The sequence below is a fragment of the Acinonyx jubatus genome, chromosome A3 (genome assembly GCF_027475565.1).
Source record: "Acinonyx jubatus isolate Ajub_Pintada_27869175 chromosome A3, VMU_Ajub_asm_v1.0, whole genome shotgun sequence".
Classification (NCBI taxonomy): domain Eukaryota; kingdom Metazoa; phylum Chordata; class Mammalia; order Carnivora; family Felidae; genus Acinonyx; species Acinonyx jubatus.
The window spans coordinates 80199975-80216872 of NC_069388.1; the positions used below are offsets into that span (position 1 = coordinate 80199975).

At 36.3% G+C, this 16898-nt stretch overlaps 1 protein-coding gene across 1 annotated transcript in view; it reads right to left on the bottom strand.

Annotated features, from left to right (window-relative positions):
• Nucleotides 1-1677: 1677 nt before the first annotated feature.
• PELI1 (pellino E3 ubiquitin protein ligase 1) overlaps nt 1678-16898 on the bottom strand; it is a 58772-nt gene continuing 43551 nt past the window's right edge. The window contains exons 2-7 of the mRNA XM_027072350.2: nt 15652-15790; nt 12646-12775; nt 9548-9649; nt 5176-5373; nt 4891-5079; nt 1678-4110 (exon numbers count right to left, since the gene is read on the bottom strand). Of these exons, the coding sequence (XP_026928151.1) occupies nt 3544-4110; nt 4891-5079; nt 5176-5373; nt 9548-9649; nt 12646-12775; nt 15652-15722 (1257 nt within the window). The 5' untranslated portion in view covers nt 15723-15790 and the 3' untranslated portion in view covers nt 1678-3543. The remainder of the gene's footprint in view (nt 4111-4890; nt 5080-5175; nt 5374-9547; nt 9650-12645; nt 12776-15651; nt 15791-16898) is intronic.

A 16898-nucleotide genomic window follows, 5' to 3' on the forward strand; every position in this document is an offset into this window, starting at 1 on the left:
GCCCCCGTCTCACTGAGAATAAAAGCCAAGCCTCAGGAGGCCCCTCATGATCTAGTTTCATCCCCACACCCCACTTATCTCTATCACTTTTCCTTTTTGGCCTTTCACACTATATAGCTACACTGGTGTTTTGCTATTACAGAAATATTCCAAGCACACTTTTACTTCAAGATTTTTGCAATTGCTACTTCTTCTGCCCAAATAATCTCCTAGATGTGGCTTTCCCTTGCCTTCCTACTTAATACTGCAAACATTCCACACACATCACATAAAACATTTTGTATGTCCCTTCCCTGCTTTATTTGTCCCTTCAACACTCTTCACTATCTATCATGCTGTATCTTCTATTTTTCTTACTCATTTCTATCTTCCCCACTAAAATATGAGCTCCGTGAAGGCAGGGATTTTTTTCTTGTTAAATCACCCAAAGTTTAGAACAAGGCTTGGTGCATAGTAGATATTCAAATATCTGTTGCAAGAATTCGTGGATAAAACTTGAGGGCATGGACTAAAAGCATACTTACTTCTGAAAGTGGGAGTAAGAGACAGAAAGAATAATGCAGTTCAGTAAGCAGTATTTTGATAATCTCATTTGCTACCGGGTTAATGCTTAGAACATAAACACAAAAGAATGGATCACCCATCTTTTAGCCAGTGGTCTCTAAGGTGGGATACCACAAAATGATCCATCACAATGAGGGGCCAAAGTGTTAAAATTATATTTATCTTATGAATTTAAAGAAATAATGGATGGATTTTCATTGGTGCCCTCACTCACTTGCTCAGTCTATATGTCAGAAGGTCATGCATCACACATGGTTCTTGAGGTATCCTGAGGCAAGAGTAGAGTAGCAGTATTCATGTTAGATGTAATTATAGATTTATTTACATGATTATTTACCCCTATACTATTTTGCATGTGTCAGCATGTTTTTTAAATGATGGAAGTAAGCAATTACAGCTTCAGGAAGATAGCCTGGTAAAAGACTCCTCCTTCTGGATATTTACTCTTTCTTGCTTCATGACCCTAAAATGTTAGATGAAGGGAAATTCCCTATACAAATTAAGGAAGTATTTAGATAATTAGATCACTTTCATAAAAGAGTTAAGCCATAAAGATTACCTTTGGGAGACCTAAATGCAACTTTTTCTCCTTGGCCAGAATACTGACATTCCCTTAATACAACTGAGTAAGTAAAAGTGTTTCATTAGATATAGGCAGAATGATGGAACCAATATTCAAAATGCTTGAACAGAAAAACACCTAATGATTTAAATAGCCTGAGTTTTCAAAACTTAAATTTGATAGAAAATGAATCAGACTTTTCATAGTTGGGAGGAGAAAATTCAGGCACTTTGAGAAGAACGTGGACCTTTCATGGACATCGAGGCACTGTGTAAACAGTCTAGTATTCAACTTGCAAAGAGCCAACTCTCAGCAGGACTTAACTAAAGCCTCAATTATTCAACCACTACACAAAGTTCCTTTATTAATAAGTAAGAGATGCTTTCCCAAGAGGACCAGCGATTTAAAGTGTTACATTAAATGCAAATTCTTCACCTATTTAAAGTGAGTATTTTTGAAGTGGGGGAGAGGTAGATTTGTCCACAAGTTTTTGTGTCTGGTTTCCCATTCTCGGCTATGCAATAATGAACTCACAGAGACAAATTCAAGTATCTATTTTGAAAAGTATTTACTTAGTTTGAATAAATTAATTGCAAATAAAAATTAGCTACAATATATAGCCTGAATAGAAATGACTAGAACAAATACAACACAGGACTTGATTTCCTTGCATTAGTCACAAAGCATGTGACTATGTGGAAAACTTCAAAATCAATTATATTTCTTTGAAAAGGGGATAACAGCAGTTACTGATACATCACAACTAGTAAACTTATAATACAAGTTTCCTGACATGCATTTCCTGAGTGAACCCAAATGATCATTTTTAAAAACAAGGAAATTCTGACAAGTTCAATTAAAGTAAAAATAGTTCATGGCTTCTAAGCAACAGGTTTTTTTTTTTTTTAAACTAAAAGAAAATTCAGAACAGCATAGTAATAGTTATGATAAATTAAAGCTATACTACCACATACAAAAATTTGCTAGAGTCAATTAAGTATTACACAACTTTCAAACTAAAGGAACACAAATCAGAAGATTAAAAAAAAAAAAAAGATCCTGTCTAATCTAAAAGTGTACTGATTTCTACAAGGTCACAAAGGGTTTGATGTAGTGCAACTGTCTATGCGTCCCTTGTGGTACATTATGAAAAGGGGAGGGGAGGGAGTGAAGAAACATTTTCTTGCTTCTTGAAGCAAAGAACTCATTGGAATTAGAGAATAAACATACCGTGCAAGTATGTTCCTCTACTCGGCTGTCACTGGTGCTCATCTGCCAACCAAACATTTCCTCGAGTCACACGGTGGCAACTCTCCTTAGAATTCAAAGCCCACACAGTTAAGGCTGGTCTGCTAGGTTAAAAAAAAGGGGGCACTGTTGTCATTCAACCCTTTATCTCTTTCTAGATTTCTTAATGCCTGGGTAAGACCACATACAGAATAATCAATTAGTTAAGCATTTCTTTTTCTAAAAGCATATCAAGTCACTCTCTTCCTTGTTAATTTATGCTTTTTCTCATGAGAATGATTTTTTTCTAGAAACAGTGAACAGATGAACCACAGTTTATATCTAAAAAATAAACTTGCCAAATGTTGCTGGTACTAAAAACAGATTAGTTATCATGGGAGAAAAATAGATAATCTAGATTAAATTGCATATTCAACGGAGCATATAAAATGTTTCTTAGCATTAAGTTTTCGTTATATACTACACTTGAGAGAAACATTAAGAAAAAGAACTTTCCTGATTATATTCAACGTGGTTAAAAACAAACAGCTCTTATACAATAGTAATTAATATGAATTTGGTTTTACAAAGTATTCTAATTTACCAAATTCCATATTTAGAAGGGGGGTGGGGAGAGGCTCTCTTGTCCTTCTTTCTAAGCTTGCAAATCCTTGAGCTATACTCGCTAAACTACCATTCACACCAAGAGTGTGACACCATCGTTACCATGCTACTCTATCAAGAACATTCTAGGATATTTTCTATAATAAAGATAAATAGAAAAAAGTTAATATACACGTTGCTGTATTTTACAATGTTTGCAACAAACTGTAAACTAACATAGTTTGAACCAACAGTACCCTCAGTTATATAAAACAATTTTTCAACACTGAGGATGGGTGATTCAAAAACACTAAAAGGAAGGCAACAAATTAGACTATGTCTTTTTATCCTCAAAATAGATTTTCAAAACTCAGAATTCAGAAGTCTGGTACTTTCAGAAATTCTTTTCTTGAGTTTCCCAGATTTTTTGATCAGAAATTGTTGCTATTTATTATAAATGTTTAAAAAAATTCTTCATCTTAATGCAAATGACCAGAGCAGAGAAACTGTGACATGGACAACAGGTTGGAAAACCCAACTCACTTAGCTTATAAATTTATAATGTAGTCCTGGAGGACAACTGTCTGTTAGTCTAGAGGTCCTTGGAAAATAAGTCTGATGTAGCCTTGTTCACCAGCCAACTGATGTGCACAAAAGGGGCAGGCTGCGTGAAAAGTATGAGTACCATGAGGAAGTGGGATCTGGGACCAATAGGCAGTTGTCTTTTCTGAACACACATGCCCGCATGGGCTGAACGCATGGGTTGGAGGGCCGGCGTCCACATAAAATCCAGCTTCACATCCAAGCCACAGAGGGACATAGGGACCAACAGACCTACACATGGGACATTCACGATCTTTTCCATCACGTTCTTCTTTGTTTCCCCAGTTATGATAGCCATGCACATGGCCGCAGTTTAGATATACCCATGGTTGTTTTTCATCAACAACATCTTTCCTCTTCATACTAGGAAATGCTAGTGTGTTGAACCCGACAGGGCACTGAGGTCGTGCTGCATTGATTTCCTGTCTTAAAGCTTCTAAATGCTTCACTGTAGGAGTGTGGGAAAGGCCTTCTGCAGTACGCCACAGCAATGTTGCACCGCAGAGGTCAATTAACGAGCCATCTTGTAATTGATTGGTTTCAATTTCCACCTAGAGGAAACAAGAATCAAAAAACACATTCACCACTGTGTTTTCAATTTTCACGTGAAAGTTTTGGTCTTACATGCTCCTTACTCAAGAATTGAGATTTCCTATGACTGTTACTAAATAGAAGAAACTCTAATGGTAGTCATGAAAAATGTAAGTTTGAAAACCAAAGGTAAAATATTGAGCAGGAACAGATTTCTTTTCAGCCTTATGGTAAAGACGATAGATGATTAAAACACGTGGCTCATCAGTAAGTCTAATATTTCCAATATATGTCATGATCGAAGAGATATAGATACAAATAGAAAATCACAGTGCTATTTAACTTAGGAAAGCTTAGGTTTTAAAACATATTAACATGATATGAAGAATAAATTTTTCAAGTGTCTTGATTAAAACATTCAGATATTATCCTCTAGTATAATATTTAGTAGTCCGTGTTTTATAGTCAGACTTGTGTCAGCAAGAGATTTAAGAGTTTCTGGAGGGGCCCTTGGGTGGCTTAGTTGGTTAAGCATCTGACTCTTGATTTCGGCTTAGGTCATGATCTCAAAATTTGTAGAGTCAAGGCCTGTGTCGGGCTCTGCACTGACAACATGGAGCCTGCTTAGGATTCTCTCTCTCCTTCTCTCTGCCCCTCCCCTGCTCATGCTCTCTCTCTCTCAAAATAAATAAACTTAAAAAAAGAAAAAAGAGTTTTTGTAAATACGTAATACATTCAGTCTAACTCACCTTAGGTACAGTTTACTGTACCTAGGTAAGAAACTACATCTCAATACTTACCATTTTTCCTCTCTGCTGAGCTGATCTGGTTTCCCGCAGGCTGAACACATTTCCACACACTGATATTTCTCTCCATATTCCAGGCTTGGAGTCTTCTGTGAACCCATTGCGTGGATGCATAACAAGAACGCCATTAGTGGTCAAACCATCCATCTGCCCATCTGATGTCTTCCATTTGGCAGCCTTCTCCTAGTAGCAGTAAGAATAGTGAACTTCCATTTATTTGTAAATTGGAAACAGAAGTGGTTATAAAATAACACATCATTTAGGAAAACAGCTTTTTACCCCAAGGAAGATGTTTTTTGATGAGTCAAATCCTGCAGCATAAATCCGTGCTGTAAAGGGGGGATTCCGTTCACATATGATTCTACAGGCAAACCTTGATATAGTGCTTTGCACGGACTGTGTATCAGAATTACTTTGGCTTCCGGGAACTGTGTCAGTTACTACAAAATCAATTGGACTTTCAGTTGACCGACCAATCTAAGGGAAAAAGAAATATCTATAAACCTATTGAAAGGAATACAGTGGAAAATCCATTCAAGAAAGGTGCAGTAAGATGAAATCATTAAACTTCTAGAATTTCTAAAGCTTAATAAACTTATACTGAACTCTGAGAGCATCTACACCGTAAAAAACTAATCTGTCAAACTTGTTCTGATGTAATAATCATTTAGAGCACAGAAAGAATTAAGTGGGAACTTACCACCCAGAATATATGAAACCCTCAGGGAATGCAGAGCTTCGGATGGCTGAGATTTTAGATGGCTGCAAATTTTAATTTTAACCCCTTTGGATGGAAATATGCCTACCATGTATTACTCTACCTTCTTTACCAGAATGTAGTGAACATACAAGTAAATCTTCTATGATGACTCAAGGACATTAAAGCATAAATACCATTTAAATTAAACTGAAATGCAGTGATGTCTTCAGGTACTATAAAGGTGTACAAGAATGCTGATCCTTATGGTAATGTTAAGAGCTTACACAGGTTTGCTTTGAGGTCTTATGTATACTTTACAGATATTCTTGTGTTTTTTGCCAGCTTGTCAGCTATCATTTCTTACTGTTGGGCATACTCATCTCTAGCAGCATGCTCTCCTCTAACAGTTAACTATTTTTCTGCTACTGGTTGAGAAATCAAAAAAACTAAACCTCAAAGAACAGTATTTCAAAAGGTTCTTGGTAAGATCTTAAAAGAGTCTCCACAGAGCAAAGAAAAGGAATTTCAGCCCATGGCCTGTGTGGCCTTTATTTTATATGCCAGACGTCCTTTTTTATTTTCTTCCTGGTTCTTGGCCATATTTCTGAAAGATAAGGTTCCCAGCTAAGGAGAGTTCTGGTGGGCGGGTCAGCAAATTAAAACATCTTTAGAAGTACCAGCTAGTAAAGAAATTAATTTTCATTTTGAAAGATGAAAGTTGAAAAGGAAATCAGTGGAACAGATGACAGAACTGACAAGTGTCACAGGGTTTTAAAGTAAACATTTAAAAATGATCAGTTCATTCACGGGTTTGTTACAAAGTAGTATCTAAAACTGAGGAAACTGGATACTGAGAAAAAACACTGACCCTCCACAAAGATGACACTTCAGTCATTCTTTGCATAGTTGAGCCTCAAGAATTCCTCATACCTACACACCTTTGGATAAAATACTTTTACTGTTTTTGTCCTATCATCAATTGTAAGTCATTAGTTTGGATAGTTTTTGAAAGAAATTGGTTGGTTAACAAATGTAAGACTGGATGTCCCTTTTCCTGCTTTTTAAGATAATAATAGCCAAAGAAAATGGTCTCTGACTTTTGAAACTAAAAATATTTCCAAAAATATTTTTTTGTGTTTTATGTTTTATGTTTTTTGTCTTTTATGTTTTTTATTAAAACAATTTTTTTTTAATGTTTTACTTATTTTTGAGACAGAGAGAGACAGAGCATGAATGGGGGAGGGGCAGAGAGAGAGGGAGACACAGAATGCGGAGTAGGCTCCAGGCTCTGAGCTGTCAGCACACAGCCCTACGCGGGGCTCGAACTCACGAACCACAAGATCATGACCTGAGCCAAAGTCGGATGCTCAACCAACTGAGCCACCCAGGCGCCCCAAGGCTCTTTTAGATCCAAAAGATGTAGGCCAGGAAATAGATTGAGGATTGATATTTAGAATCAAGAAATTCAGAAATGGCACTTATTTGGGAGGAGAGATTATTCCAGAAGAGTTGATATTTGATCTGGGACTTGGAGGATATTTAAGACAACAAAGCAATATTGGTAAAGAAGGAAGAAATCTCATGAATTTATGAAGAGAAGAAACCTCTGTGATCATGATCAGATTCCAAAATATAATTTTTGTGTGTTAAGATAAATTTTGTAATTCTTTCTCTTTTGAACTGCTACTATGAGCTTTAAAAACATAGATCCCTATCATGTTATTATCTCCCACTCTCATTAAAAACCCCAATGGTCTCTTACAGGCTATCCAAACTTCTTAGTTTCTTATTTCTATAATAATTAGAAACTGACCTCACAATTTGCTTCCCACCAATCCAGTTTAATTTCGTATCATTGCTATTCACACAAAAAGTATATTCTAGCTACAACCAGCTTACTTGTCAATCTACCACACTGTGTACTTTGCCTTCTCTTTTGTCAGAATGCCTTTCTACTGGCTGGACTGGCAAAATCCTGCTCAACTTGACTAAAAAAAAAAGGAGGGGGGCACCTGGGTGGCTCAGTTGGTTAAGTGTCTGACTTCAGCCTAGGTCATGATCTCACGGTTTGTGGGTTCAAGCCCCACATCGAGCTCTGTGCTGACAGTTCAGAGCCTGAAGCCTGCTTTGGATTCTGTGTCTCCCTCTCTCCCTCTGCCCCTCCCTTGCTCATGCTGTCTCTCTGTCTCTCTCTTGAAAATAAACAAACAATGAAAAAAAAAAAACCGCCGGGATAAAAAGGCACTACTATTAAAGTCTTTCCCTCACCCTTCTTCAATCCAATCAGAAGCTTCACATTTAGACTACCAGTGTAGGCTATGAATACAATCAACTTGTAATGTCTCCTTTATTTAACTTCAGTGTCCACCAATGCAGAGTTGGAGTTTGTATAGCTAATGAATTGAACAATAAATTATCTTGTTCAGTTTGGAAGCAATCCTAGAATGTGTATACAACCAGTTTCTCAAAGACTGGCTAATTTATCAGGGTGGTTTCTGATGTATCTCCATTTTTTTGATATAGAAATGTTTGGATTTTCCATACACATAATGCTTGTAGAAGGAGCATCATGTCTATTATATTGGGAAAAACTCTCCATTCCTTTTTGAAAAGGAGAAAACCAAAAATGGCGCAACTTATTTAAGGACCTTCATAAGATGGTAAAGACACTGTTCCATAATTCAGAATGCCTGGTTTAATCCCAATTTTGCCCCCACCTAACTTTGTAACATTGAATTCACAAGATTTCAGTAACTTTATTGACAAAAAATAAGGGATAAACAAATAAATGTAAGGTACTATCTAAAACTAAAATTCTGGGGTCAAACATCTAGAGAGCATCTTGATTCTTAAAAAAGTTAATTAGGCACATTCATTTTAACTGGCTATCAGTGAAAAAAAATGTGGAAATCATCCTAAAGCTTGTTCTCATTAAGATCCCAACCTTCAACTTCATTAAGGGTGTTATTTATTTTAAATTTTTTTGGGAAAAGCAAGAAAGACATAAACATACAACCATATTCTAATATTAACTACAGAGACACTATTCTAGAAAATTCAGTATTCTATAAGAAGGGCAGTGAGTGACTTCAGAGAAATATTTTGTTACTGGTTATAATTAAAGACATCCCAGGCCTTTCCACATTCAATCTTGTAAATAAAGAAAAACTGCAAAGTCACTGGGGCAGTAATTATAAGAGCAACATTATCAGGTACTAGTAATGTCCTATTTGTTTCCAAAAAACCCAGGGCTTTACAAAACCAAATAAAGGAGAAGACCATGATTTTAGTTTTCATCTTTCGGTTTGACTGTTCTATCATATATCAAGTTTACCAATGTACCAATCAGCACTGGACTGGTACAAAAATGAGAGAAAAAAACCTTTTACTGCATCAGTAGTAGCTTGGAGCAAATATGTGCTGGAAAACAAGCCTGACACATACATGATATGGACAGTTACAGACTGCCCATACATTTTGTTGCCTTGAGAGGAAAGTGGGAAATAGTGGCAAAAAAGGTCATAAATATGTGCAGATTATTTCTTGGTTCCTTTTTTGGCATAATAGCTAACTGAACTATTATTATAACTACTATTATTAATAGCTAAGTGTTTACCAGCCACCTGGCAGAGCTTTGAGCACTTCACATGTACTAACACATTTAAGCCTCCTAAATGTCATTATGAGGGAAGCTCTATTATCTGCACTTCATAGTAGGAAACTGAGGCATAGAGTGGCTAAGTAATGTTTATTAGGAATTCTGACTTCAGAGCTCATTTCTTAACCATGCTATGCTGACTTCTATATATGAGATTTAGAAATCAAAATATATTTTAATGAACTACGTGGTTAAAATATACTAATCATTAATCTGAACACAGGAAAAGTCACTGACAATAGGTTTTTAACTTTTTTGTTTTAAGGAAAAAAAAAATTCAGATGTCATAATACCTGAAACATATCAGTGTTGCTGTCATGAGTATATTCAACCACTACTGTCTGGGCCCGAGATAAGGTATACGATATGCTGTGCTGGTCCTTGTTGCTTATTGCCTAAGAAAGAAAAGATTAATAGCAAAAATTAGCTGGTAGGGTAATCAAATCAAATTTTAAAAAGAAAAGTAATGTATTACATACTTGACATATTTTCTCCTAAAATTTAAGGGAGAAAATAACTCTTCCATAACCTCAGCTGTGACAGTAGCTTCTTGGGTCGAGTGGGGTGTAAAAATAATCTGAAGATGTTATAGAGTAAGAACATAATTTCATTGTATAAAAACACTATAAAATATGGATCTCCCTTCCAAATATTTTAAATGATAAAATAATCAAAATCAAGTCCCATGTAGAAACTGAAAACAGTACTGAATACTGTTCTAATAAGGAGAAAATACAGTATTTTTCAAGATAATGAAGAAAATTATTGTTAAAGTAACTCAAAGAGTTATATTAAGTTACCACAAGCAGAGTTAACTGGTTTTAACCATTCCGTGGCTCTATAGATGACAAATATTTGCCATACGCTGGGCCAAATATGGAAAAATTCATAGAATGATTAAACATTACCAAAGGAAATGGACATAATGCTTACGACTGTACTTCTGACTTATCCCAAACTAAAAACATTGCTAAAAAGAACTTTTTGGTTTTCTTTTCAGGTGTTTTCTATGTATATGAGTTGAAGATAATATCAGAAAGGGGGAAAACCTACACAAAGGAAGTGGAAACAGACTGCATAAAAGGAAAACAGAAAAGAATGATTATACACAGCAAAGAAGCTAAATTTAAAAATGTTTCTTAACTAGAACTTTGGTATCATAAATCTTTACTTGGTTTCAATTTGTAGGTAATCTGTAATAGATAAAGCCCTAAAACAGTAGTTTTAAAATTAATTAAGATTGTGAAATTTTCAAATATTTAAAGAGAATAAACAAAACACCTGGGTACCAACTACCCAGCTCTATCAAAGCATAATAATGCCACTTTTACTTCTGATTTCTTAAAAGAAATTAAATTCAACAGGTAATATCAATGCTGCTTACATGTTCTTCTTACTCTCCTCTCTTCACAGAGGTATCCAACCTCATTAAATGCAATGTAGATCCATTCCCATGCACGTTGTTAACATTTTAAAAATAAACATTATATAATCGTTTTACAGGCTTTAAAACCTAGAATTACTTTAATTCAGCACAAACCAATGATTTTTCAATCAAATAGTTGCCCAGAACCTTAGAAGTGAATTCTTAATGGCTAAAGAGATTTGAAAACACAGGGTTTTGTGTACATTGAGACTGTAATCCCTGGCTTTTTTTTAGCTATCAAACCTACTCTTAGATTAAGAATAAGAACTATGTCAAGTTCTCACTGGACTGAAAAGTAGGGTTTAATCATATCCTAGATGACTGCCAGAATAGGGTATTTTAAAAGTGGGATCAGAAATATTTTCCCTATGATAGTGGTTCTCAACCACAGATAGTATTAGCTGTGTAAGGGGCACTTGGAAATATGTAGGTACATATTTTGGCTGTCACAATGATTTGAAGGCTTAAATGGCATTAGTGGTTGGGACAAGAATATTAAATGTCCTGCAATATACAGGACAATCCTGCATAGAAATGGCACACCCAAAATGCAATAGCACTCCTGCAGAGGCAATTCTGGAATAAAGTTCCTCAGGTTGGATCAATTAGCCGTTCACTTTCACTACCTGCTTAGCACATCCCTTCTCTGCAAAAAGAGACACTTAAAAGAAATGGTCCCTTTTCTTCATTTACTGGGTCTCAAACAGTAATAGAGAAGGCCTCGTCAAGGCAAGAGGACTGTTCTAGACACTACACTGGACACAAACAAATCCAATTAACTTCAGGACTGGAGTTATGACCTAAAACAAGTCATCACATGTCAATTTCTCTCTCATTTATTTCGCTGACAAAGATATGCCTCAGATGGTATAATATTGATGCACATCCTGGGGCTGCTTAGCTAAAAACACAGGTATTTCCAGAAGCTCAGAAACACTTTGTAATTTTTATTCATTCAACACGATATCAAATACAGTTTGTGTTACAAAATTGGAAGTAGAATTCATAGAAATGTAAAGATTTGAAATTCCCCCTAATTGTCTATCACTCCAGGAAAAGCCCAAGTGTTCTGAAATGAGGGCCCAGTTCTGGAGATTTGGATAAGGAAAGAAAAAGGAGCTAAGAGCATTAAATATGTGAGGAGACTGAGAAGTTAAACTGTAGATACAGCTGGGTATTTGCTTTTACAGCTTTGATTCATTTTAATAATTACTGAGGTCTACTTTGTTCAAGGCACTATATTAAAAGCTATGATGGTCAGAGGCACCTGGGTGTGTCAGGAGACTCTTGATTTTGGCTGAGGTCACGAAATCATGGTCACCATGGTCACCAGGGTCATGGGATCAAGCCCCGCATCAGGCTCCACTCTGAACATGGAGCTTGCTTAAGATTTTCTCTCTCTCTCCCACCCCTGACCTCTGCCCCTTTGTCCTGCTAGTGCTAAAAATAAAAAAATAAAAAAAAAAAAAGCAAAAAAAAGCTATGAGGGTCATAAAATGAGCAAACAAAACATATGAGCGTACACAGAATCTCTGATAAAGACCCTTACTTTAGAAAAATCACCTCATCCAAACTATGCTTCTAGAACCTGAGTATGCTTATTATATACTACATTCCTTGCCCAGCCCAGGCAAGACCTCCTTTGGTAATAGTGGAAGCCCTGGCCCAAACCTACTTTTTTTTTTTTTTTTTTTTTTTTTTTTTTTAAATAAGAAAAGGGAATGTTTCCTTCTAATTTCCACCCACTGATCCTGGTGTGTCACTTAAAAAAAAAAAGTCTGATGCCCTTCCATACGGCAGCCCTCCAAATATTATGTCTCCAAAGAGTCTTCTCCCATCCAAACAAAAGGAAACTTCTGGTACAGAATGTGAAGTGAATGCTAGAGAATATAAACAACATGTACATGTCTTTCAATTTCTCCAAGTTAACAGATTTATTTTAATCTGTGTTTGTTTGTTTTTTACCTTTGCAGCCTGAGGAGTACAAGCAATATGCACAGTGCTGGGCTTCACCCCATTTGCCTTAGGTCTTTTAAACAAAGCAAACCTACTTTTCCTTCTTCCTCTATCGCCGTTTGGGAGAGATCCATTATACCTGGTGGAGGGAAAAAGTCTAGGTGATCTATTTTAAGAACCACACAATTTTAAATTAAATGCTTTACTTTTGCCTTACAATAAGAATCAATCCCCAATTAATCATTTATTAGCACACTGTAAGTATCTCAAATTCCATTTAGTCACTGCTGATCCCCAGACCAGCTGTCTACGAGTATGAAACAAAATGAGATTTTGGTTACATTCCAAGTCACAAAGAAGTATTTTTTGGATTATAAATAGTCTTAAGTTATATGTATTTTTCTTCCCTCTTTTATTCAAGATAATCAAGAGCTGATTAATGGCATATCTGATTCCTTAGGACTCATTCTGTATCTTTTAAAGGTAAATGTTTGCATGTGCTAATATAATCTTTAAAAAAGTCCAGTATGAATTGTCTAAAACAGAATCTCCTTTAATTGTCATTTAAATAGCTTAACTTTTGAGAGTTTTTAGATTTGTTTGATAAGTCTCAGTGACTTGAATGCACACATACACATTCACATACACATTGGCAAAACCTGTCCAAAGGAGATGCCTGATAAGTAGTGATTAAATATACTTTTGTTGTTCAGATCTCGTAATCATTTCTCCATGATAACATATATATGTCTTGAAAATAAGCAAGTAAGTGAGGACTGAATAGGAAAGAAGTTCACACCAAAACACTGGGTGTTTACTATGTATTAGGCACTATTGTGTTCTTTACCACATAACATCTCATTTAATCTATCCTCATAGAAACTCTTGAGATTGGCATCACTCAACCTTTACAGGTTAGGAATTAAGTTATTCCTCAGAGGAATAAGATTCCTTAGAGGCTCAGAGAAATTAAGCCATTTTCTGAAGGTCACACAAGTGATAATGGAAAAACTAGGATTTGAATCCAGGTGTTTGTCATGCTTTTTTCATTCTTTATTGCTTCATTATGGCACAAACAGTGCCTTAATAATAATCTCCTCATTCACTGTCCCATGCCCTCTGACAAAATCTTTGGTTTGCTAGTCTCTCATATATAGTTGGTCAATCTGAGGGAAAATGAGGCAGGGACTAGGGCCAGTTTTGAGGTTGAAGGAGAATATAATTGCAAAATGGCCTACATTAGTGGCTGAGAAGGAAGAGGAAGAAACTTACACTGCCACATACAGAAATTATACTAACTCTTTACACAAAACTAAACACACTGATTTCTATTGGAGAAAGTCCTTGCTAATCAGAGTTCAGAGCAGTGCCCCTTAGTTAATACACTACTCATTCCAGGATGTGTGTTGCCACCAGACCCACTGTGGGTACCTGACCCTTCTGTCTGCCAAGTTGCATGACTTGTTTCTCTTCTGGGAATATGCTCCCCTCCCTCATTGAGTTACCATCGCTCAAAGCTCTTTTCTAAGTAGTGACAACACCAAACTGACAACCATATCCAGCTTTATTTCTCCTAGGGGGCTGAAAAGTATTATTTGTATTTTAAGATACCAAGAGTGCCAATGCAGAGACAACCACTAACTGAGGGTTAAATGAGAAACTGCTGGGCTAAGAAAGGCAGTTTAAACCATATACTCAATTTTAAATTCTAGTCTTCAGGGATGCCTGGGTGGCTCAGTCAGTTGAGTATCCAACTCCTGGGAGTTGAATCGCTGCCTGGGATTTTCTCTCTCCCTCTCACTCTGCCCCTCTACTGCTTGTGTTTATGCACATTAAAAAAAAAAAAAAAAAATCAATTCTAGTCTTCAAAGGACTCAAATTTCCTGGCAGAAGAATTTAATTTGGAATATTTTTTGGTACTTAAAAACTGTTTGTTATTAATACATTAAGATCTATGTGATTTGAAATTATAACATTGTAGTTACTACATAAGTTTCTAATCTTTTAAGTTGTTTTTATTTTTAGGTCTCAAAGGGTCTTAGATGATCTTGTCTGTCATTTTACCGAAGAGCAACCTAACGCCTAGAATGGTTAAGTAACTTGCCCAAGGTCATATATAATAGCAATGTTGGAATAGGTACTGGAATGTAGCATTCCTGACTTCCAGTCAAGGTCATTAACTCCATATGATCTGTCTAGTTTCTTTTACTCTCTCATCTGAAACAATGGACACATTCTCGCTTAAACAAGAACTTGTACCAACCTGATTCTAAAGCATGTTGTGATGTACAGAGAGCTGTTTTCTAGACAGAAGAGAAAGGGAAAGTAAATTTTGCAATTTCTAGTTTCTGAGATTTCTAGCTAGTAGACTAGTATTGTGTCTCTGTTTTGATTAATGCAAGTTTAGACTGAATAAATTGAAATAATGGAATCATTTGTTCCTCAATCTTTAGACTGTGTTTATGTAAATGGATGAGAATACTTAGGAAGCAAATAAGTAGTGAGATCCGGGCCTTCAAAGTCATCGTATCATTATGTCTATACAACCCTATCATAAGCAGCACAGGGCCATAAGCCCAAAGCAACAACTTCCTCAGAGGTATAAAGTAACAAATAAATGCTAACCTATGTGAAATGACCTCAAGGGGGGAAGGGATTTTGGTAAAGTCAGCTGAGGCAAACTTTTCTAAAAGATAGGATAGGGAAGACAAATGTAATGACTATATGACTTTAGATAAATACATTATTTTATCTTAAGAGGATTTGTGCTTTCTGGGGGTGAGGGTGAGGCAAAATTTATGCATATTAGAGCACTTATAAGAGATGGCATAAAAATGAGAATTGAAAGAGTTTCTTGATTTAATATTATCAACATTATTTTGAGATAATATTACCTTGTAGCTCTAAATTGTTTTTGGAAATAGGTAGGAAATACATTCTAAAAAGGTTTGATTTAGATGCCAAAATTACTACCTATTATTCAGTTTTATGTGTCATCAGATGGGGAAAACTTACCCTAAGACAATGAGTTCACCATATTTTACTGGTGCTTTGGATGGATGATTTTCTTGATCAGGAGAAAACATGAGCTTGGCTGTCTTTCTCAAATCTTTGTTCACTGGTCAGGAGCCTTGGACACCTTTAGCATTATCTCCTAGAGGGAAAAGTTTTCATTAATAATATGAACAATGAATTTCAGTTAAAATAAAGATGTTGGGACACCTGGGTGGCTCAGCTGGGTAAGCATCCAACTTTGGCTCAGATCATGATCTCACGGTTCATGGGTTCAAGTCCCTTATGGGACTCTATGCTGACAGCTCAGAGCTTGAAGCCTGCTTCAGATTCTGTCTGTCTGTCTCTCTCTCTGTCCCTCCTCTGCTCACACTCTGCCTCTTTCAAAAATAAGTAAACATTAAAAAAAAATTAAAATAAAGATGTTATTTTCTAGCAGTCCTTGTGAGTACAATATTATGCAAAATATATCACATTATATAGAAGGTGTGTGACATTTTTCCGAAGAGTGGTTATATATTTGGTCCAACTGTTTAAATAGTTTAAAAATGTAAACTTGGAAATTTCCACTTCTAGGAAGATAGAGTAGGAGTATTTTTCCCTATTATTTGCACTAACTACAACTAAAAACTCTGGATATTATATATAAAATATAGGAAGACTCTGAAAAGTAGAGAAGGTGACCAGCTAGGGACCTTGGGGCACAAGGAACGACAAAATGCTGAGTTCTCTGGGTTTTCTTTTTGCTTAATATATCCCAGACTTAGAGCTGAAGAGAATCCAGCAATCTGGAAATGTCAATTGGCAGAGACAAAAAAAAGCCACCTCCAAAGCTTGTTCACTCTAGTTAAAGGAAGGAGAAAGGGGCAGCCTTAGCAAGACAGGTAACTTTTGACAATAGCTAGTCTACTGCAGCCAACCACCACAGAAATCACTGGCCCTACCATTGCCCACACAAGCAAGAGCCAAATGGGGAGCCTTGACTTCCACCTCAGAAGGCCATAATGAAGAGTCCCTTGCCCCTGACAACCAAGGTATTTGTAAGGGCAGCCAAGTAGGGAGTCAGGACTTCCACCCTCCTGGTTGGTAACATGTCCTCACCCCTACTCTAGCTATGTCAGTGGAGACCATATGGGGAGCCTGGACTTCCACCCTCATCTGACAGTAACAAGGATCTCCTTCCCTTGGGTGTCAATGAAGGCTGAGTATGGGACCTGGAGTTCTAGGTCTACCTGGAAGTAATAAGGAGG